General features: G+C 30.9%; 1 protein-coding gene across 1 annotated transcript in view; it reads left to right on the top strand.

Moving 5' to 3' along the window:
- LOC143071576 (neuronal acetylcholine receptor subunit alpha-10-like) overlaps positions 1-15,196 on the top strand; it is a 32,975-nt gene extending 17,779 nt beyond the window's left edge. The window contains exons 2-6 of the mRNA XM_076245974.1: positions 2,478-2,722; positions 4,799-4,843; positions 5,667-5,776; positions 11,072-11,607; positions 12,785-15,196. Of these exons, the coding sequence (XP_076102089.1) occupies positions 2,478-2,722; positions 4,799-4,843; positions 5,667-5,776; positions 11,072-11,607; positions 12,785-13,389 (1,541 nt within the window). The 3' untranslated portion in view covers positions 13,390-15,196. The remainder of the gene's footprint in view (positions 1-2,477; positions 2,723-4,798; positions 4,844-5,666; positions 5,777-11,071; positions 11,608-12,784) is intronic.
- Positions 15,197-24,050: the final 8,854 nt, after the last annotated feature.

The following is a 24,050-nucleotide window of genomic DNA, read 5'->3' as shown; positions in this document are numbered from 1 at the left end:
ATCATGCATTTTTCTATAGTTTTATGTAGGAGAATATACATTTGGTCGTTTTTTAAAGACTGGAACATACAAAAATTACCTGATGAACCACTAGTGCACATTTTGGTCAGGAGGGATGCATACATTGCAAATCAATTAACCTTGTTTACACTGCTTATCTCATGGCTTATTGATTTTATGCAATAATGTTTGTCATCAATTTCATGGCTATTCATTTTATTATGAATTTCATTTGACACCGCTTTGTCATTTTCATACAAGGTTCAATTCAAGAGGTCTTATAGCCTTTTAAAATTGGTTGCCTGATATGTTGCAAATCGTGTCATTTTCTATATAGCCAAAATATGACTTAGTTTTTTATCATCGCTGTTGATTAATGCACAGCCTGTTTAGTCTATCGGCACACCTAAGTGCATTCGATTCCCTTTATTTGTGTAACATTATGTGGATGGTCTGTCTGGATTGATTAGTTTTAAGCGTGCATTGGTGGACTACTGTTGTCAATAATTTTTACATAAAAAGGAGCCGTTTACGACCTTATCATTCGATAACTATCCATAACATTTTGAAAGATAAGACATTTATTCATAGTGTGGTGCTTTTTCAGCAATAAAAAGAAGAATGCTAGTGATTCAAGTTTAAATGCATCAAGGTAGAATGACAAATGATCCTAAGTGCATCAAACTAGAAGTGCGTGAATTGCTGGAATGGTTTAAAAAATATAATAATGTACAACAAAATAATTTCCGACAAAAATAATAACATAACTCTCGTAGTAATTTTTCAGATATTCCAACTATGATATTCTTAATTTTCTTTTATTATCTTATCGTATTTGATTGATACAAGTCAGAGAGTCAAACCTAATTCAGAATAAATTTGTAAATAATAACGACATTGGTAGCCTGGTGTTGTCGTTTCATTAATCAGATTGCTTTGGGGTGATTGATTAGCCGTTTTAATAAAACAGTAAATCTACGATATCGATGTGGTTATGCCATATAAAGTATAGGCTGATTCTGGTGATTTGATAACAAATTATATAATACCATTTTGTTAGACATTTTTGTTCTAATATGTTTAGAAATATACTTGATTCTTTATTAAATGGTTAAATGAAAACTACTAATGTACCAATGCAAACAGTTATATCAGGTTTGTTGTCTTTTGATTAATTTGATTTTGCTCACTTATATTTATAACGTCTATTTAAAAATGCAGAAATTTTGTTTCAGATTTTTTTATTTTTCTTGTAAGCAGTACAAAAACAAAAACAAGACGATGTGTAATATGACATACAGTCATCACCAACACTCATAATCAATATGTTTATAAAATATATCGTGCTATAAATCGTCTTTAGAAAAGGAATAAATAAAACCAATTCAATCAAAGACCTGCCATCAATCCGAATTTTAAAGAATACACACTTTAAGATATAACACAACCATTTACAAAATTTCTACAACCACGAAATAATTAATTGTAGAAAAATATCATTATATTAAAAGTGGTTAATTTCTGCTGGTGAACTAGATTTTCAATATTAAGATAGAGTTAGGATGCAATATTGTACTGTAATAAAGCCTGTCAATTTTGCTCTATCTACGGAAAAAAAAGCTTCAGATATGAATTAATTCATTCAAGAATGACCTGACATGTGTCAATGTTTGCTTTTGTGATCGTAGGCAGAATGTTGATAAATTTATGTTTTATTAACACTTTTCTATCGATACTTATGCCAAACTAGCACATAAGATATCATTTTGTATGTACTAATACTTCGCTTTTTATATCTTATACTTTGATCTATCTTTTATCAAAATCTTATATCACCAGATTTTAAAATGTGTTGCTTAAAAAAGCCACTTTACATGAAGGACAAAAAATCAATAGATACTATCAAAATTCAAGAATTCAAATTAATGTTTCATATATAATGTTGAATAAACAAACTCAATTGTCCTGGATCAAAGATATGTTGAAGCACATCTGCACTGGATTAATGCTATTCGGATCAAATTTGAATAATAATCACAGGGCATTATGTGTGTGTGTGTTCAAAAACGATAACTCTGTGAAGCAATGATGCGGAATCTTACTACCAATTTCAGCCTTGTAAGCTTAATAGTTTGAAAGATAAAACTGTACTCTATCAAGACTCAGTTTCTCGTTCAAACGACTATAATATGTTTGATAATTTGTGTATCATGTTTAAGGTTGAACTATAATCGTGATAACAAGTTAGACAAGTCGTTAACACGAGTTACTGACTCGTCATAAAGACTTCAAATTAAATAAGACCATGGCGCTCTACCGTATTCAAATGATCTCGACCAACCGTATGTACCGACCGCGCGAGGGTTGTATAGCCAGTCAATGTTGTTGCAAACTTCCCGCATTATATGTGAACATTCCTATCCGTTCAGAAATGTTCAGCAATTAAATTCTCAAATACAATTGACTATATTTTACAGGTGACAACATACACACAGATCTTTCACCAATAGGAGACAGTCCTTACTTCAATGTGACTTATGTAGTACATAATCAACCGCCAAAAGTATTCCATGGACATCCATATAATATGACATATCCTGACGAACAAAGACTAATGAATTATATACTTAAAGGTTATGAAAAATCTGTTCGACCTGTACGGAATGCATCAACAGCAGTTAAAATCAAAATGGGTTTAACAATGACCCAAATATTTGATATGGTAAGTTTTAACAATCTATATACCAATTAGTTAGAAAGCAATGAAATGGCGTTATAATGTTCAGTGAAATGATTTGAGTAACCAATTGGGCTTAACGCTCGAATGCATTATACATGTAAATCTGATATTATCTCGTTTCCTTCATTTTTTTGTTGTTGATCTTGATATGTCTTCAAAATGGATTGTGTGAAATGTATATCGGCAAACTGCTGTTGTCTGTAATTTACCATTTGCAACTCGATTGAGTAATTCAGGATCCGTTTAATCATGGATGATGTATATTAAAGAAAGAGATTAATTTTAATCTGTGCATTGATTAAAATACATGTTGGATGAATATTTTCAGAAAATAAGATTTAACAATAATCAATCTTCTAGTCTGAAGAAAGTGAAGCATTAGAATTGCATATTTCAAATAAGCAAAAACCCGAATAATAATGTCACCTAAAAGTAAAAATTGTTGAGAATGTTTTCCGTTCTAACCACACATCCGTTGTTTGATTATTATTAAATGAGTAGAGGATTTGAACATACAAATCAATTGTAAAAGATAGGCGAAAGATACAAAAGATGTAAAAATATTAAACTTAAGTGTCTGAGTTTAGGGCATACGATACAGTTTTGATCCTGTATTTACAGTTTAATTAAAATTTCCATGTAGGCTATTTTTTGCCTGATTAAAACAAATATGTAATAAAAAATATACCTTCATGTGCTACTTTTTGAGTTAAATGAGGTCGAAATTTTCGATATTTGCTCAACATTCGGATTTCTGGCAGTATTTTCCCTTTCAAAAAAAGCCATAACTTTTTTGTCTTAAAAGATAAACACAAATTGTTTTGTTTTTTTTTTTGTTAAATGATTTGTAATTTCTGTATTTTATAAGTATTCTAAAAACTTATGCAATTTCCATTCAGAAATAACGCATATTTATCAAATGGTCATGAATTGAGAAAAAAAAACGTAATTTTCTGCTGTATATTTATCAACATTAAAAAAATTCATTATTTACAGTTTTTTTAAAATTTAGTGTTCACATAATCTCCCTGCAAAATGAAACAAAATGTCGTTTTAAGAAATAGGGGTCCATGCACTCGTTTTCAAATTAAATCAGTTTGAATGATAAAAATCAGTCGAAAAATGCATCTTTTCCCAACATGTCACAGTTTGACGTCTCGAAAATAACATTTTACGTTAGCAACGTCATTACCTCCCCTGTAACTGTATCGTATACCCTTATCATTCTTCACCGTCATATATCCACACGTCTACTGTACAGTCATATTGTGTTGATGCATTCTCAATGTCTTTTTACTCACTTTAAATGAGTTTTCGTCTCAAACATGTAATTTAGTTTATTTTGCACTTTAGTAAAAAAAAAGTCAGTCTTTTGTTTTGGGGTCCATATCCAATTTTTTAATGATATGTATTTTTTTGTAATAGTGTAAGGAATCATAGTGATGAATCTTTTTTTTTTTTTTGTTCAACCCACACAATCGCAGATTAAGGGATTCATTAAATTTTGATCTCTGGTGGATAACCCTATTTTTAAACATACAATATATTCTTATGTTCATAAAGATAAACCAAAAACAAATGACCAAACCAAAGACATATAATTAAGAAACACAATACAAATAGATCCTAACTATTTGTTTGTTTTTTTCTGTTTTTTTTTTTAAATGTTGGTTTTTGTTTCATGTTGCAATGTAATTATGTTTATGAGCGTTCAAACCTTCTTGAAAGAACGAGTTTCATCTCTTTCACCCGACGTTGGTCATGGATTATATTGACTGTCTATAGTTCAGCTTTGGTGATTCAAATTTTTTTTCTTGGATCTTTCCCTTAGCTTTGAAAGAAAAAACAGAACAGTTTGCTTAAAGTATATCAAAAGAAATATTTGTCATGTCCCTTGAAATTTTTTCTTTCATGTCAATCTTTATCATGGTTTCAATATAACTTAAAGAAGAATTAAGATATTGTGGCCATGAATGGTAAATAAAAATGAACGTCATGCCTTAACTTTGTGAACATACTATGTAATCGGTAATTATAATTTTAAAACTATTTTTTCAGGATGAAAAGAATCAAGTTCTAGTAACCAACGTTTGGCTTGACCAGGTAATATAAATGTTTAGTATTGTTTGAAATATATAATTTTAGGGTCTTTTATTATGTGTGTTTAATCGAAAATAAAGTTTCTTTTGAATTTCAACTTTAAAAATTCTTCCACAAACTATGAACTATAGGTTTTTATATGTGTGATGACCGACAGCTTCTAACTGTTTGTTTTGTTAAGTGTTCATTTACTGATGTTAAAAGCAAATTTCGATATATCAACAAGAAAAACAAAATCACACACAACAAAATGTGATATTGCACACAACTAAAGCAAGGATATGAGGAAAGTATCATAAAAGAGCTTGAAATTTCTTTAAAAATGAAGACAACACGTTATAAGTTGTAGGCGTCCGACGCGTTTTTCTGACTTTAGCTTCATCAGGAACACCCAAGGCCCAATATTTGAAAGCCAATGGTGTATAAGAAGTTATATAATGTCACCTATAAGTGAAAAGGAGAGCATAAGGGATAAGGAAGAACACGATGGTGTTGTTAACATAACTAAAACATCAACATAATATTCAAAATGGAACAGAAATGTAGTGATTCCAGTATGAACAGCTTTTCAGAACAATGAATTTAAAACAAAAATGGTTTGTAAACAAGTTAAATTTCTCCATCCAAATATTTACATATGAAAACTACCATACAAACAAAAAAAACTAGTAATAATAATATTATAATAATAATAATAATAATAATAATAATAATAATAATAATAATAATAATAATAATAATAATAATAATAATAATAATAATAATAATAATAATATTGTTATTATAAAATACATAAGTAATAGTCGCCATTATTTCTTTTTTTAAGGAATGGATGGATGAATTTTTACGATGGCCGCCTACTGAATTTAATAATATAACAACCCTCCGCATACCATGTGATAAAATATGGCTTCCAGATATTGTTTTGTACAACAAGTAGGTTTAATTGTAGAACATTCAAGTAGCATCTCCGTATTAAATATATATCTCACTGTTGCTGTATTGTCCCAGATGTTAATCTTAGAACTATATTGACAACGAGTTACTTCCAGCAAAGTGGCAACTGAATTAAAGTTTATTGGGGGTTGGGTTGGGGGGGGGGGGAGATGAACTCTACGGAAAATCAGTTTAAGAAAAAAACATGATATGTTTGTCACCATGATCTCTTTATCTCGTTAATGCATAATGTGTACTAAAATCCAATATTAGATTAGTAGTACCATGATCAAAACCAATGGAAAAAGCACGTGTGGAATAGACTCTGCTTAACCTTTCAGTACACATGAGTTCGAGCTTAATGTTTGTATAGGAGTCATGCTGTGTTTTTGTCTGTGTAATGTTCAAAGCTATTGCAGTGTTTCAACTTCTGTGTTTCTTTAATTGGTAACCATGGTGTTTGTTATATTTTTTAAAACAAATCGGTTATGCTATTAGTGTAAAAACATTTGGTACATTGAAAACAAAAAGTCGAAAAATACCAAGAGGATATTCAATATTTATTAGTCGATATCAATTAGTGGAGGTTTCCTACTGGAGGGACTAGCCCAGTTGCAAATAAGTATTGCCATGAATAATCATTGATATGGTCATTATCATAAATCAGATTTTTCGAAATAATTAGGGTTTTCTACCCATGGAATGTCTCATTGAAACTATTTAGCAAAGTCTTTCGGAATTTTAAATGCTCAATAGTCTTTAATTTCGGACTTTATTTTGGCATTTTAATTTTGAGAACCGAGCCTCACTGGTGAGACTCTTTGCAGATGAAACGTGCATCTTGCATACAGCATTTCAATCCTAGTGTATATAATGAGTTTATTTACGACTGTGCGAGAGAAAAAAAAAGACGAAAAAAAAAACGATCTCGCCAAACTCATATTTGTAGAAATAAGCAACAATAACCACACCAACAAAATGGATATATAGGATGTGCTCCAGAAGCAAAGCTGCAGTTTTAGGCACTAAACTGGAGATTTTACATCTAAAGGGTACGCAGTTCTTGTTCTACTAGTGGCACCCGTCGTGATCTTTTATGTTGAAAGTTATGGTCAAAGGCTATGCGGTCCCATTATATTTGTATGGACATTGTTCTGTTTGATTAAAACCTCTGGGATTTCGGTAATGAGACTTACCTTGATAATTAAAAAGTGCAAGAAAACAGGCAACAGATAACAAAGGGACATTCAAAGTAAACTGACAACGTCATGGCAAAAAGCGAAAATTACCAATAAACAAAAACGGTATGCAAACACATGATAGACAAAATGATGACTGAGCAATCCATTTCCAACCATGCAAAAGGGAGTTTCCCTTGAAAAAATGGAAACCATATATTGAAAGTCGTATTTAAAATTAGTTCAGCTTCTCACATATATGTATTCGTCTTTTACTGTTTCAAATAAAAGAGAATCTAGGAAAGCGTTTCGGACGCGTTGACTCATAAAGTGTTATTTTCCTTTTGTATATTAGTGAGTAGGTACAACTGTTCTGGACTGGTAGCCCCCGAAAGTACAAAATGTATTATCAAGTCAATGCATAGCTAGTGTTTCAGCATTAACATGGTTTATAAGTACGAATGGCCGTTCGGGTCAAAATTTGTAAACGTAACACTGTGTATCCAAGAGATACAAACAGTTACGTTTACATCTGGAGTACATAGAAACCGAGTTACTCGTAACTCTAGGGTATGCGAACAAAATATTACGTATAGCTCTAAGGTATACAACAACCTGTTACGCGTACCTCTAGCGTCAATTTATCGAAAGGAATAATGACCAGAAATGCCCTCCATATTATGACATACTTTTTCTAAATTGCCTGGTTATGAATATATAAGCTATTACGCCTCTAACTCCCCCCAAAAAATTTGACCGCAGATGGATCATTTTAGGCCCCATTCGGGTCATGAAGGTGTTCACGTGTTTCGGTTTCTATACCATGTCATCCTTGGGTTTCAGAATTTCTGATAAAGGTAAATCCGAACAAGCTCTTACAATTTATAAAGTGTTATTTTCTTTAACTATTTAAAGAATGACTGTAATATTTGTTTGTCTGTCTATGAAGAAATAACGGTTTTTATTAAGTGTGCACCACATGTTTTGTGTTATTTCGAATAGACAGAAAAAAATACTAAAGTCATTTCCTATAATTTTATTCTAAATTCCATTTTAAACCGGAGTAAACCATGAAAAAACGTTGATGATATTACAGTCACATGACAAAATGATGTCTATGATCTGATAAACAAAACAACATCAGCAAATCAGAAGACGTGTTACATCCAAAATTAAATTAATCTTGTATAAATACAAAAACTTCTTCCGCTCTCTCACCTTTCAAATATTTCAAAAATATATATTTCTAATCTTAGTTTTGACTTCACTACAGCAAGTCTGTCACATTGTGTTGACTATACTTTTAGATTACTTTACTAGAATATTTTAAAATGATTGCCATGAAACATTTCCTTTCATCATAGAACAAAGCTTACAAAAACAAGTTCATTTATTACAATTCATCTCCGCAGTTGATAGATACACGGAAACAAAGATATCCCTTAATAAATCTCAATCAAATGATGGATGATTAAATGGCTTTTTCAGTTTTCATTGGACATTTTAAATACTGAAATCAAAATTATGGTCGACAGATCTACAGACAAACTCAGACATTTAATCAATAGAATAAATCACCTTTGATTTATCCCAAAGAGGAAAACATCCAGAAAACTCTTCTATATGCAGATATTGAGTGTAAATAGATATATCTTTGGTAAATACTTAACGGGATTGGAACCTAATAGTCCAATTGTTAATCATATAAAGAAAGATTTATTTTATTGAAGAAATTGTTTATAATGTGAATTGGTAAATTAAACCCGGGACTTAATGATATAAAAGAGAGAAATTCACATCTTGTATGAAATCCTTTTTGAGTCGGAACAATGAAGTTTAATTCTTATATTAATTAAAGTTTTTTTTTTTGTTCGGAGTGCTTATTACTTTTAAGATAATAAACAGTTAGGCATTAAAAAATGAGATTCTTGTGCATTTGATGTCGAATAGATATTTCCTATCATGATTTTCTTGATAGAGGGTTGCTGCTCACAAGGAAGCTATTAAACCAAGAGTTCCAAATGGTGAAGTTGAAATCATCCCTTCGTAAATTTTACGGACGCCATCACGAGTTGGTTGACCGTTATGGAATAACCGTTTCACAAATGATATCGGATATGTTCCTTACGTCGTAACTACAATCCCCTTCCCTTTCATGAATGTGACCTACCGAATTAGGCTATTTACCGGATTTGTTATCACATAAGCAACACGACGGGTGCCACATGTGGAGCAGGATCTGCTTACCCTTTCGGAGCACCTGAGATCACCCCTAGTTTTTTGGTGGGGTTTGTGTTGTTTATTCTTTCGTTTTCTATGTTGTGTCATGTGTGCTGTTGTTTGTTTGTCGTTTTCATTTTTAGCCATGGTGTTTTCAGTTTGTTTTTAGATTTATGAGTTTGACTGTCCCTTTGGTATCTTTCGTCCCTTTCTTGTATAATAAGTTTCTTGTGCTTTTGATGTCGAATAGTTGTAGAGTGATCAACATTGGGCTTTATGCATAAATCAGTGGTACATGTATGTAGTGTCTTTAACATGCAACCTCAAACCGGTGCTATGTAATTTCTTAAACATACACAGGCTCAAATCTGTTCTATATAGTGTCTTAAACATGCAGGCTCAAACCGGTTCTATGAAGTGTCTTAAATATGCAGGCTCAACCCGGTGCTATGGAGTTTCTTAAACATGCAGTCTCAAACCGGTGTTATGAAGTGTTCTAAACATTTAGGTTAAAACCGGTGCTGTGCATAATTGCCATAAACATGCAGGCTCAACCCGATGCTATGAACTGTCTTAAACATGTAGGCTCAACCTGGTGCTTAAAGTGTCTTAAACATGCAGACTCAACCCGGTGCTATGAAGTGTCTTAAACATGCAGTCTCAAATGGGTACGATTTAGCGTTCTAAACATATAGGCTAAAACCTGTGCTATGCAAAATTGTCCTAAACATGTAGGCTCAACCCGGTACGATGTAGTATTCTAAACAAGTAGGCTAAAACCGGTGCTATGCATAATTGTCCTAAACATGTAGGCTCAAACCGGTGACATTGAGTGTCTTAAAAAGCAGGCCAAAACCGGTGCTATGTAATGTCCAAAAACAAGTAGGCTCAAAGCGGTGCTATGAAGTTTCTTAATCAAGCAAGCTATAACTGGTGCTATGAAGTGTCGTAAACAAGCAGGCTCAAACTGGTGCTATGAAATGTCTTAAACAAGCAGGCAGCAGCCCCAAACCGGTTCTATGATGTGTCTTAATCGAGCAGGCTTAAACCGGTGCTATGAAGTAGATATTAGAAGATGTGGTATAAGTGGCAATATTATAGCTCTCCATTCAGGTCACAATTTTATAAAAGTAAACCATAATAGGTCAAAATACGGTCTTCATCGTCAACATGGAGGCTTGGCTCACACCGAACAGTAAGCTATAAAGGGCACCAAAAATCAGGCTCAAATCGTTGATATGGAGTATCTTAAATACTAGTATGCAGTCAAGTCAATTTCTTTGATTTAAGTTCTATCAGTTGTTTTCTTCTAAGCATTTGTGCCATGAATTAAAATAATACGTTTAAATAATACATTTTTTAAAGATTTTCAGATAGAACATTAAGTTTATTAATAATATTACTTTTTTCAGTAAACAACCCTTCATTAGAGAGCTATTCTCGAGATATTTTGTTTGACATTGAAAAATCAATCGATTATAAACTTTATTGTATATCTTAAAAGCAGGGGTTTGGGATAGTAAAAAAATAAGCAACAACAAAAACACGACAAATGCAAAACGTGACTTCAAATCATTTAAGCCACATCTGTGAATCTAGAGGCTGTCTTTATAAATTTTAACATTCATATCCCAAGCATTTACAAATATTCCAAGGTAAAAACCTCTTTTAAGCAATTATGCAAATGAACCGAATTTTATATTTCCGTTTAATTATATATAATGATAACACTTTATTGTTTCGCGTAAAATGTTCAGAATCGGATATGAACCCTTGTTAAAATATTTGAGAGAGTAAGCTACGGCATTGTTACAACAACTTTCTTGCTGGTATATTTTTTTTTTCTCTTCCATATTCATGATAGTTTAGAATCACATATAGTCTTTTATTCTTACAGTGCAGCAGAATACACTGATGGTTTAATGTCTGCTAACGCTATGGTCAAGCCTAATGGTGAAGTATTTTGGCCAGTCCCGGCAAAATTGCAAAGTTCATGTAAGGTTGACGTGACTTACTTCCCTTTTGATGAACAAAGATGTAAACTAAAATTTGGTTCATGGACATACGATGGCTTCCAAGTTGATATCTTAAACAGAACATCTGAAGTTGATTTAGATAATTATGTTATTAATGGCGAATGGGAATTGTTAAGTATAACAATACACAGAAACGTAGTTTATTACCAATGTTGTCCAGAACCGTTTCCGGACGTCACATTTTACATCCATATCCGGAGACGAACTTTATATTATATGTATAATGTAGTATTTCCTTGTATAATGATGTCAGCACTGACGTTACTGGTGTTTTGTCTTCCACCAGACTCAGGAGAGAAAATAGCGCTTGGAATTACAGTTTTGTTGGCCTTTTCTGTTTTTATGTTAGCAGTAGCGGAAAATCTGCCGGAAACATCCGAATTCGTTCCATTAATAAGTAAGTAATAAATGCACGCTGGATAGTGTCCTTCCGGTTAAAAATATCTGAATCGTAAAGTGAGGCTTTTTTTATCGAAAACATCAAAATTTTACATCAAAATGAAATTTGTTGTTATTTCTTTTTTTACATGGTTCTGTTTTAAAAAAGAGGTCTGAACGGAAATGAAAAGTCTTCATGAACATTAATTTATATTGTAACACGTGTGTTCAATAGTCCAATATATATAACTACCTATTTTCTGTTATAAACGAGTTTGAAAAACGAAACATAATAATCAAAATAAAGCAAGGGAACTCAAAAATAATTTATGTAATACTTTATAGGATAGAAACACCCACCATTATTTCCAAATAGCATTGTATGTGTTAATTGTGCATCTTTTCTGAATCTGGAATTACAATTCTTACACAGAATTGTTGATGTGTTCAAATATAGTGAGAATTTCAATTCTAAGACGTGCAAATTGTTTATTACAACTTGATAATTCTTGTAAAATTATTTTCGATGTAATTAGTTTCAATTTGATTTTATCATTAAAAGCATCATAATTAAAACATGTCAGGCAATTTTATAGTTTTGTTATTGGTAATAAATTGTTATTCTGATTCCAAAGCCAAGATAGAAACATGAAATTTCATAATATAGTGGGAAATATAGTCTTTTGCACTAATGGAATCATTTTATCAGACAGTAAGCATTACATTGGTAATTAACATGGACAGATTGAGTATTATTGCATGATAAAAAAAGAAGTTGTTAGAACATTTATTGGCCTTTGCAAGATTGGAAAACATTTAACTGTTTTTTTGGGTTGTGATGAAATCTAACTTTTTTTTCTAGAAAAGTTTATCATATTAAATATCGAGAAACGTTTCGCGTTTGTTCGTAGTACATGTGTAGATGACACCAAATTATTAATCTAGCGTTATTAATTGTATACATGAAAATATTAGTAACTTAAAAACTACAATTTGAAGTAAATACTATGACAAATGTTCTCACAATTTCAATGGTAAAGAAGTTAAATTCAGAATTATCACTTTATTTGAATCAAAATTTTGTCTGCTGATGTTGATAAAATGTACTTTTTTATTTGATGGCTCCTTATAAGCGTAGATTCATTTGTTAAATGGCAATACAATGTTTGTTGATATCATGTCCTTTTTTATTTCAGGTGTTTATTTGACAATAGTTATGTCCCTTACTTCTATTTCCGTGATTATGACAGTATTAGTGTTAAATCTCCATCATAGAGGACCTAATCGGCAGGAAATTCCATTGTGGATGAGAAGAATTGTTCTTGGAAAATTAAGACAGTTTTTCTGTATTAATAATTCTAGTTCTTCGTTAGTTACAACAAATGAGACGAAGTTTCTTCGAAGTATGTCTTTAAAAATGACTCTAGACAACATCGCACAAGAGTTACAAAATGAAATGCAAATGGAAAACGGAATGGCAGATACAATTGTCACTGATAATCAAGGAACTAGCATACACTCTCCACGTGACGTCAGATTCAATTCATTACAAACCGAAAATCTTAAACGAAGTCGCACAAAATCAAATCGAGGTCATTCATATTCGCGCATAAACGACGAAATCTTACAGTCTCTCCGTAGTGTGATAGACAAACATGAGCGGGAGGACCATGACTATGAAATAATACAAGACTGGAGAAGGGTTGCACAAGTTGTAGACCGGATTCTGTTCTGGGTATTTTTCTTTGGAACTTTAATATCAACAATAATTGTTTTGGTTATATGTCCTACATTTCGATAATAGATATATGTTATTTGTCCATGATATTATTTGTGATTTTTGAAACGAATTATTGTATATTCATTCCAACTGATATCAAAATATGATATATATTTTTTTTGGGAAAATGCCAAAATTATTTTTATATATATTATTTCTCTGTGTGTAGCAAGTTTGATTAATCTTTTTAACAGTGTTCATTTTTTTTTTCATAACATAAAGCAATTTTTTAAGATAAAAGCTTTTATTATGAATGAGTTATTTATTTTTGTACCGTATTTGAAGTAAGATTTAATTTCAAAATTGGTGTTTTATGTTATCGTACTTAAATAGGTCCAGACCAATCCTGCCGAAGAAGCCGTTTACATTGAAAAATCCTTGTGCACATGTAAATGTATAGATTAATGTTACAAACATATACTTATGTTCGTTGCTGTTTTAACAATCTAGAAAATACAAATATATATGTACGTACAATTAATTTTTATTTTGTCAAAAGCAAGCCCAATTGTATGCCAACATCTCTAATCAAGACGACTTGTTTATTCATTGATTTCGGCGCATATTTTATATGTTTCTGGTACACATTGAATGATTACACTTATTATTTACCGGTACTAATAGAATAAGTTGTTATTACTGCCAATTTACCGGTACTAATAAAATAAGTTGTTATTACTGCCAATTGACCGGTACTAATATAATAAGTTGTTATTGCTGCCAATTTACCGGTACTAATAAAATAAGTTGTTATTACTGCCAATTTACTTGTTAGGATACTAGAATAAACAATTATAACTGGAGTTGATAAAAATACAGCTTGTTCGTATAATGAAAGATACATTTGTCAGTAGACATTAGATCGCATGAGTTAACTAGATTATGTTAAAGATTTATAAAATCTTGTTACAATGAAGATTAAATTTAAAATATACACGAAAAACGTTATAAACGCTTATTAACAATGCTAGAAAAAAGTAATATACCGAAACTGTTAAAAATTCTAATATATCAGAACAAACGAAATGTTAAATGTACATACACATTACGGAATCGCTTGTAGTTATTTGCAAAGCTGAAATAACTTCTCCTTGTGACTGAAATACATGAAAATCAAAATGTTTTTAAATTGAATTGTAAGCAAAGAAATGAGCCTTGAAGTTACATTCATCATAAAATATAATTAAGAATGGGAACGGGGAATGTGTCAAAGAGAAAACAACCCGACCAAAGAGCAGAAAACAGTCTAAGACAACCAAGGGTAATATGTAAAGGAGCAAGAACATTCCGGACCCGGAAGTGAACCTCAGCTGACCTGTAAACAACAGAGTATACTAGTTAGCGAAATTGATTGTTTGGTCTGACAAGACCTCAAGATGTTTATTTTGTCTCTTATCACAACACAACTATCTCTGAACCATTTCTTATTATGATCTTGTCTTTCACTCTGTGTATTGATAAGTGTTTTGTCTTTCCGTGTAATATTGAATATTGTATTTAAAGATATCATTTCAGTTAGTTTAAACATGTTTTGTTCAAAAGTAGCACGTTTGCAAATCGTGTGAGTGAAATTCTTTGATGTATAAATACCGTACAATAAAAACTATACATAATTGATAAATAATTAACTTAGCAGTTATTGGCTCACACTATTGCAGGAAACTATCTCTGACTAGTAATTTTATGTAGATTTTTTTTCAGAATTGACACTATCGGCCTATATGTTATACCTTGTTGTGATCTCTCTAAAATTTTGTCAAAGTGAATATTACATATGCCTTGAGAACTTGATGCTTTATAAATGTATGTATTTTGGGGTATATTTTGACTGGGAAATAGATTAGGAAACGTTATGAATCTGTCGTTGGATTAAATAATGTAATTTTACTAGACTGTGTTGATTCAATTTTTAGTAATACCAAATATGTAACACGAATATGGTTATGACGGTTTATTCCACAGACATGCATCGTTCACAACATGTTTTAATAATGATAATGATGTAAAAAGTTATGATAAGTAAAAGTTTAAAAATAGCCAGGCCATATATTTGAACAAATGCAAATGAAATACAGGATATTACTATAAACAGGGTTTACTTCAATTGGACTTTTCTATAGACAGTATTGAGTATAATAAATTAGGAAAAAAACATCAGGGGCGTTTGGAACTCAAGTGTCAGTCATTTGGATTTCAAAGAGGGAGCAAACTCACTTTTGGATAATCTCCAAAATCAAGGTAATATTCAGCAATTAGAAAAAGCGCGGAGAGATGTCTAGATAACAACAATGACTGTCTTGATTTTAAATCCAAAAAAAACCATAGCACATCTATAGAGTTTTACTGCATTCTATATAAATGCTTTTGAGTTTAAGTACGTTGTCTGTATTTAAGGTGTACAGAAAACTTTATCGAACTAACTTCTTATATATATGATATCGATTTCAGTGTAAATGACAATTGTTACTTAAGTAACCTTCGTCAGCACCTGAGACCAAGTCAAAGGCAAATATTATATTAAATATAATTATGTCTGTACACAATTTAGAGACGTATGTCTCTATAGGATTGAAATATATTAACTAGATTAATTTGGCGATTTGATGTCATCAGCAATTTCCAAACTTTTACATGAATTATTTATCCCCCCGTTTATAACCTATCCCTAAGCTCAGAGGTCTAATGTAATATTGATTCATATATTTTCAAGGACAATATATAAGATAAAAACAATGTATATTTCATCTGGTCGAAAGTACAAATGTACAATTGTTTTATTAAATAAGATACATACAACACATAGTTAAAAAAAATAACAAGAAAGGAAGAAATACGGTACCATAACTTTGTTAAAGAAGACAATAATATTAGCAAAAGAAAAAAATACCAATAGGCAAATCACACATCTCTTCGATTTGCAGGACAAAATAATGGAATTCTAAAGATATATATCAAGCAATGGAAAAATAAATACAAAAAAGTTACTTTTTAAAAAAACATCTTATTGCCATCTCCTTTGATATGTTTGATATTTACCAAACAATTGAAAGGTTATGTGCATATGTGGTGAGTTCCAAACATTTAATTGCACCATTTGAAAGACTTCTTCTTTCTTAAATTAGTCTTAATTTCGGTAGTTTTGTAATAACATTTTTCTAAGAAAGGATTGAAACTTACCGAGTCCGCTGCTAGCTTTTTTTCTCGTAGATTTTCACTGACTGGAATATGACAACTCATATCATGATTATGTATGCTCTTTTATTTCGTATACATCAAAACAAATTGAAAATTTGAAGAAAAAAAACCTTTGATTTTCATTACAACATGCTTTATCCTAAATTAGACTAATATTTAAGGAATATCTTGTTTTTATCAGAGCAAATCAAGAGAAATTCTAAGCTGCCAACAGGAAATGTCTCTACCAAGTCCGGAATTCAACACTTGAGATTCATTTAATATTTGATTCGCTTTTGATTTTGCCATTTGATAAAGAACTTTCTTATGTGACTTTTCCTTGGAGTTCTGTAATTTTGTTGTTTATTATCTAGTAATTAATTGTTAATTTTGTATATTAACCATTATCGCATCTATATAAAAAAGAAGATGTGGTATGATTGCCAATGAGACAAATGTCCACAAGAGACCAAAATGACACAGCCATTAATAACTATATGTCACCGTACGGCCTTTAACAATGACCAAAGCCCATACCGCATAGTCAGCTATAAAAAGGCTTGTTTGGCTTTATAAATATTTTGATATGAGCGTCACTGATGTACTAAGTTATAATCCTGGTATCTGGTACTATTTACAGCACTAGGTCGATGCCACTGTTGGGTATTGCCAGCCCAGAAGTTGACATTTCGGTTTTGACATGAATATCACTTATGTGGTCACTTTTAAAAATTTCCTTTTTACAAAACTTTGAATTTGTCGAAAAACTAAAGATTTTCTTATCCAAGATATAGATTACCTTAGCCGTATTTAGCACAATTTTTTGAAATTTTCGATCCTCAATGCTCTTCAATTTTTTAATTGTTTGGCTTTATAAATATTTTGATATGAGTGTCACTGATGAGTCTTATGTAGACAAAACGCGTCTCGCGTACTAAGTTATAATCCTGGTACCTTTGATTTCATTTTTGTGTTTGTTGTAATATGAACAGATATGTCGATTTGTCTTGTCATGTTGCTTAAGAAAGACCTGTCTTAAAGTCACAAAGTATGCGGTTTTCATAATAAAAACAAACTACGGAATAAGCTGGGACTACATACAGTGTAACATCTAATCTAATAAAAGATTACATGTTGAAATAACAAAAATACCAAACTCCGAGGAAAATCCAAAAGTAAAAGTCGGTAATCAAAAGGCAAAATCAAAAACAATAATTAAACAACTGTAACATTCCTGACTTGGTTCAGGAATTTCTTATTTAGAAAATGGTGAATTAAACGGGGTTTTATAGTTAGCTAAAATTAGCATAAAATTCCATTATATTGGCGGCAATGTGTGAACAAAAAATCAACATAATTTTATAATGTGTCTTTTTATGTTTGGATGTTACACTATTGTTCCAGGTAAGAGTGAAGGTTGGTAACTATTTTTATTGTTTAACCCGCTTTTTTTGCATCTCTCCTCAGTGAGGAACCTGATATGCAGTGGTTGTCGTTTGTTTATGTGGTTCATGAATTATTGTCGCTTCTCGTTTTTTTAATACGGATTAGAGCGTTGTTTTTTCTGTTTGAATGGTTTTTCGTTGGTGCCCTTTATAGATTACTGTTTGATGTGAGCCGATGCTCCGTGTTGAGAGACCGTACTTTGGTTTATAAAGGTTTACTCTTGCATATTATGAATGGGACGGAGAGTTGTCTCATTGGCACTCATGCCACATCTTATATATATATATAGTAGGTAAACATGTCAAAAAAGGAGTACAGTAGTAAACATTGTGTTATCATCTTAACCACTATAAAACAATAATTATGTAATAAAGATACACAAAAAGGCATACATGTATATATAAAACACATAAGCAAATATGGAAGACAAGGATACAAAAACACAATGACGGGATGTATAAGTACATAGCCATGTTTTATTTAGCAAACAAACACAACATAGAAAAGAGGCAAAGCACATTTGCAATATAACAAAACAAGAACACAACATTTTAAACATGCACAAGAACAGAGCCACGTCAAATTGATATCAGTAAAAACCTACTTAACAGTAAAGTATTATTCATAAAAACAAATTAAGGAATATCATAAAAAGTTATGAAGATGATAAACAACGTCACCACTCATAATTTATACTTTAAGACCATCATGTAGTAAATGAATTTGTGAAGTTGATACGGAATATTTATCAACAAGATCTTAATAGCTTTCGATGAACTTTTTTTAGAAAACAGGACGAGAAGTTCTTTGACATAAAACTATCTACTAAGACACTTGTGACGTTTTACAAAGTTTGAGTATCAGCTGCAAGCTCTTTAGAAAAAAGATGGGGAATATATATCCCACATGCTGGTGAAGTTGGTATATTGCTACTGAGATGGGGAAGTTGATAGTTTCTAAATTAAAAACGTCTCGTTTGTGATAGATTCTGTTACTGAGATGACTATGCAAAATGCAAGGTATAAGTTTCTTTACTTTCTAGTTCTTTGGGATATATTAATGGAATCCAATCAGAAAGGTTTTGCTTGTCAATGGAAAGAACATCATCAATATATCTGAATGAGAAATCAAATGCTCTAGCTTCTTGGGTCTTCTTGTTGTTGACAAGTGTCCTGCTTACTTAAATGAAGAAGAAGCACTTGTCAGTATTACAATGTAGATATGTTAAAGTTATTGCATAAATGTACATGTCTTGTTTGTATCTTTGCAAAAGAAAAAGCTTTGTGGTATACGTTTTAATCATTGGTGAAAGCCGAATAGTGAACTATTATATAAAAGGTGTTAACTTCTATGTTATTTAGTTTCTGGTCATGAGTTGTCTCATTAGCATTCATAGTAAATCTAAGTGTATTCACTATGATCAACAGACTTTTACTATATTCTATGAAAATACTTTGTATTTCAAGAACATTGTTTATAGCATATATGACAGAAAAATCTTTAAAGCTTTCTTTGTATAGATTTTAGCAAGTTCACTTTATTTTCAGATTAAACATTTATCCGTGTCTGACACCAAGGCGCGTGCAATTATTACATTAAATATCATTGTCTGTGTACAAACTTTAGAGACATAAATCTCTAAAGGATGGAATATTAATAAGATTAATTTTACGATTTAATATAATCAGCTGTATCAAAACTTTTACATGAATTATTTATTTACTATCTACTCTAACAACACTTTTAACGAAGTTCATACTTCTAATCTAACATTGGTCTATATATTTCCAATAAGAGGGTAGAAGTTCAAAATTGTATGAACTATTTGGTAGACACCTCTTCAGTTTAAGTAAAATTGCATTCCCTTTAAACAAGGATGAATTACCACAAATAAGTAAAACTGTATATAAATAGATGCCATAACTTGGTAAAAGAAAGACAACACCATGACACAAGACAAAATAGGAATAGGCAAACCATACAACTAGTCGATATACAGGGAACACATGATTTTAAATGCATTATGTGCATGATTAAATTTTGTTTTCAACTTATATACACTGATATGGACAAAATTGATACTCATGTTACATATATTACATTAAACGTTCAAGTTGTTCCATTGGTTTATTTAGTCGTGCCTTTGATTTTATCAGGTGTGCATTTTTTCCTGGGAGGAATTGAAAATTATAAAATCTACTACTGGCAAAATAAAACTATTACCTTTTCAAAAATACATTAGGTAAAACATGCAACTAGTCGATAGACATTGAACACAAATGTAATTTGAAGATATGTATCAAGCATTTGAAAACGAAAGTGTTGTACTTTCATAAAGTATGATTATAAATTACGATCGGTAAAAAAGTAAAAGATTAATGTCATGAGGTCCATACATTAAATTGTACCAATTTATGAACATCCTCTTCTTTAGATTTTGATTTAAGGGTTATTTTTTTGGCAGGAAGGAATAATTAAAACTTAAGGAATCCGCTGTTAGCGACAATATTTTTTTTTCTTTTCTCACACATCCCCACTGTGACAGGAACATGAAATATCCTAACAATTATGGTCTGTTCAAAATTTAGAGATATAAATCTCTATACGATTGAAAAAGTGTGAATTAATAATTTCCTCTACCATAACCTTAAACGAAGGTCAGAGTTTTGATTTATTGTTGGCTTGTGTGTTTTTTATAACATGATAGTGTAGTGTATATATAATTTAAAATTTGATAAACGATTAGTAAGATGATTCACCAGTTTAACCTTAATAAAAATGGTTTCCCTTTTACATGTTTTGCAAAAACTCAAATATTACATTGTTTTATGAAAACAAATCTGTGCATTCTTTCGATTACCGTTAACAAAGTTGGATTCCCAATACCAAAATTACTAAAACTGTATGAAAATAACATTATATAAAAAGTAAAATAACAAAAATACCAAACTCCGATGAAAGATCAAAACGTTAAAGTACCTAATCAAAGGACAATTGAAAGTTCAAACACATTAAACGAATGGATAGCAAATGTCATATTTCTGACTTTGTATGTTGAAAATTGTGTTGAAATTTGGTTTTAAATTGCATTAACCGAAAAGACATACATAGCTCGCAATTACAAACCATACGTAGGTGAAAAAAAGACAACCTCACAACAAAAAGACAAACGGCAAACGCCATTATAGGTCAATGTACGGCCTTCAACACGGCGCCTTGGCTCACACCGCCCAGCAAGCTATAAAGGGCCCCAAAATAACTAGTGTCAAACCATTTAAAACGGGAAAATCAACGTCTAATCTATATAAAAAAAACTAGAAACGAGAAACACGTATAAATTGCATAAACAAACGACAACTACTGTACATCAGATTCCTGACTTAGGACAGGTGCAAACATTTGCAGCGGGATTCAACGTTTTAATGGTACCAGACCTTCTCCCTTTTTTCTGAAACAATAGAACAACATCACAACATAGAAAAACAGACGATAAAATATCAATTGGAAGGCTGAACTCAAGCAAAAAACGTAAATTAACACAATATGAACGAATAAATTATATCTGCGATACTTGAATGAAAAATATAAGGGACAAACATTCAAGGCAAAAAAGCAAACAAACAAGTCCAAACAAAGCAGTGGCAAGACACCACCGCGAAATGTTTAACATCCCTTAGAAAATATTCGCTTTTGAAATAAACGGTAAGTTTACTAAATCATTATTACTTAGTACAAAAATGTATATTAAAACATTATTACTCAGTATATTAAATCATTATTATTAAGTAGATAAAGATGTAAGTCCATGATTAATGAGGTTCGTGTCACGGTTCTTTTCTATCCCAAATTCATGTTACAGTATTTAGTTTTGATGTTATATTTGTTATTCTCATCGGATTTTGTCTAATGCTTAGTTCGTTTCTGTGTGTTTTACATTTTATAGTTGTGTCATTGTTCTCCTCTTATGTTTAATGCGTTTCCCTCAGTTTTAGTTTGTAACCCAGATTTTTTTTTGTGAGTTTCGAACAGCAGTAAACAACTATTGCCATTATTTATTCGTACACCAAATCGTGACATTTCTTCAAATGTATGACACCAATTGTTGGAGTTACGCTATATTTGAATCGTATGATGGGTTATGAAACAGCTAACCTATGAATGGAAACAGCTAACCTATATTCGCACATTGTCGTGTTCCCTTCCAATTTCAATGTTTACAATGTATGAATCTTTATACATGTATTTAGTATACGTTAACTGAACAATATAAGTATTAGAAGAATTAAAACATTTTAGATGCATTATGTGCATGATTAAATTTTGTTTTCAACTTTATTTTCAGTTAATATACACTGATATGGACAACACTGATACTCATGTTAAAATATAATACAATAAACGTTCAAGTTGTTCCATCGGTTTATTTAGTCATGCCTTTGATTTTATAAGGTTTGTATTTTTTCCTGGGAGGAATTGAAAATTATATAATCTACTACTGGCGAAATAAAACTATTACCTTTTTCAAAAAAAAATATTAGACAAAACATGAAACTAGTCGATATGCATGGAACATGGAACAAAATGTAATTTGAAGATATGTATCAAGCATTTGAAAAAGAAAGTGTTGTAATTTCATAAAATATGATTATAAATTACGATCGGTTAAAAAAAAAAGTGTCATGATGTCCATACATTAAATTGTATCAATTAATGAACCTCCTCTTCTTTAGATTTTGATTTAAGGGTTATAACATTTATTTTCAGGAAGGAAATATTAAAACTTATGGAATCTTCTGATAGCGACAATATTTAGTGATTTTGTTTCCTTTTCTCACACATTCCCACTGACAGAAACATGAAATATCCTAATAATGATGGTCTGCATATTTTTTTTTTATTTCAAATGCATACAAACTATAAAAAAAATCTTGAAAAAAAGGCACAGAACTATCCTTAAAATTCACTTCGTATAGATTCGATTTTAATTTTAGCCAGTTCATTTTATTCTCCTGATATGCCTATAATCAGTGCCTGAGATCAAACCTAATGCAAATATTACATTAGATATAATTATGTCTGTACAAAATTTAGAGATATAAATCTCTATACGATTGAAATGTTAAAATGATTAATTTGGCGATTTGATTTCATCAGCAATATCAAAACTAATGTGTAAATTATTTATATCCTCTATCTTGACCTCATATCAAGTTCATGGTTATGAATAATAAGTGACTCGTGTCTATCAATAACAGGGTAGAAATTGGAAAATTAAATAAAAGATTTGATAGAAAATCTATGTAAAAGCACTATTTGCCTAAAACTTCTCCTCCGTTTACCATAACAAAGTTTCATTCCCAATACCACACTAACTCAAACTGTATGATAATAACAATACATAAAAAGTAAAAGAACAGAAATACCTAACTCCGAGGAAAAAGGAAACAAAAGAAAAGTACCTTATCAAATGGCAAAATTGAAGGTTCAGACACATCAAACGAATGGCTAGCCACTGTTATATTCCTGACTTTGTATGCAGAAAATTGTGGTTAAACCTGGTTTTAATTGCATAAACCGAAAAAACAAACATAGCTCGCAATTACAAACCATACGTAGGTGAAAGAAAGACAACCTCACAACAAAAATACAAACGGCAAACCGACAAAACATGCAACTATTCGATTTGCAGGGAATACCAACAGAATTTTGAAGGTATGAATTTGTCATTGGAAAAATAAATCCATACACCTGTTTCATTTCCACAATATCACTTTTTTTTATAAGGTAAGTTTAATAAGTATCAGGTAAATTCAATAATATATTAAATTATATATAAATATATTTCAAAGTATATTAAATCATTAATGATGAATATATTTAATCAATATTACTAAGTTTATAAAATCATTATTACTAGCTATAAAAAACAAAAAAAAGGTAAATGACACACCGACAAAACTATTCGATCTGCAGGGAACAGCAACGGATTTTTAAGGTATGCATTTTTCATTGGAAAAATAAACAAATACATATGTTTTATTTCAACAATAACTATTCCAACT

This window comes from Mytilus galloprovincialis, chromosome 4, assembly GCF_965363235.1.
Source record: "Mytilus galloprovincialis chromosome 4, xbMytGall1.hap1.1, whole genome shotgun sequence".
Lineage (NCBI taxonomy): Eukaryota > Metazoa > Mollusca > Bivalvia > Mytilida > Mytilidae > Mytilus > Mytilus galloprovincialis.
This window is presented reverse-complemented; position numbering and strand designations above follow the sequence as displayed.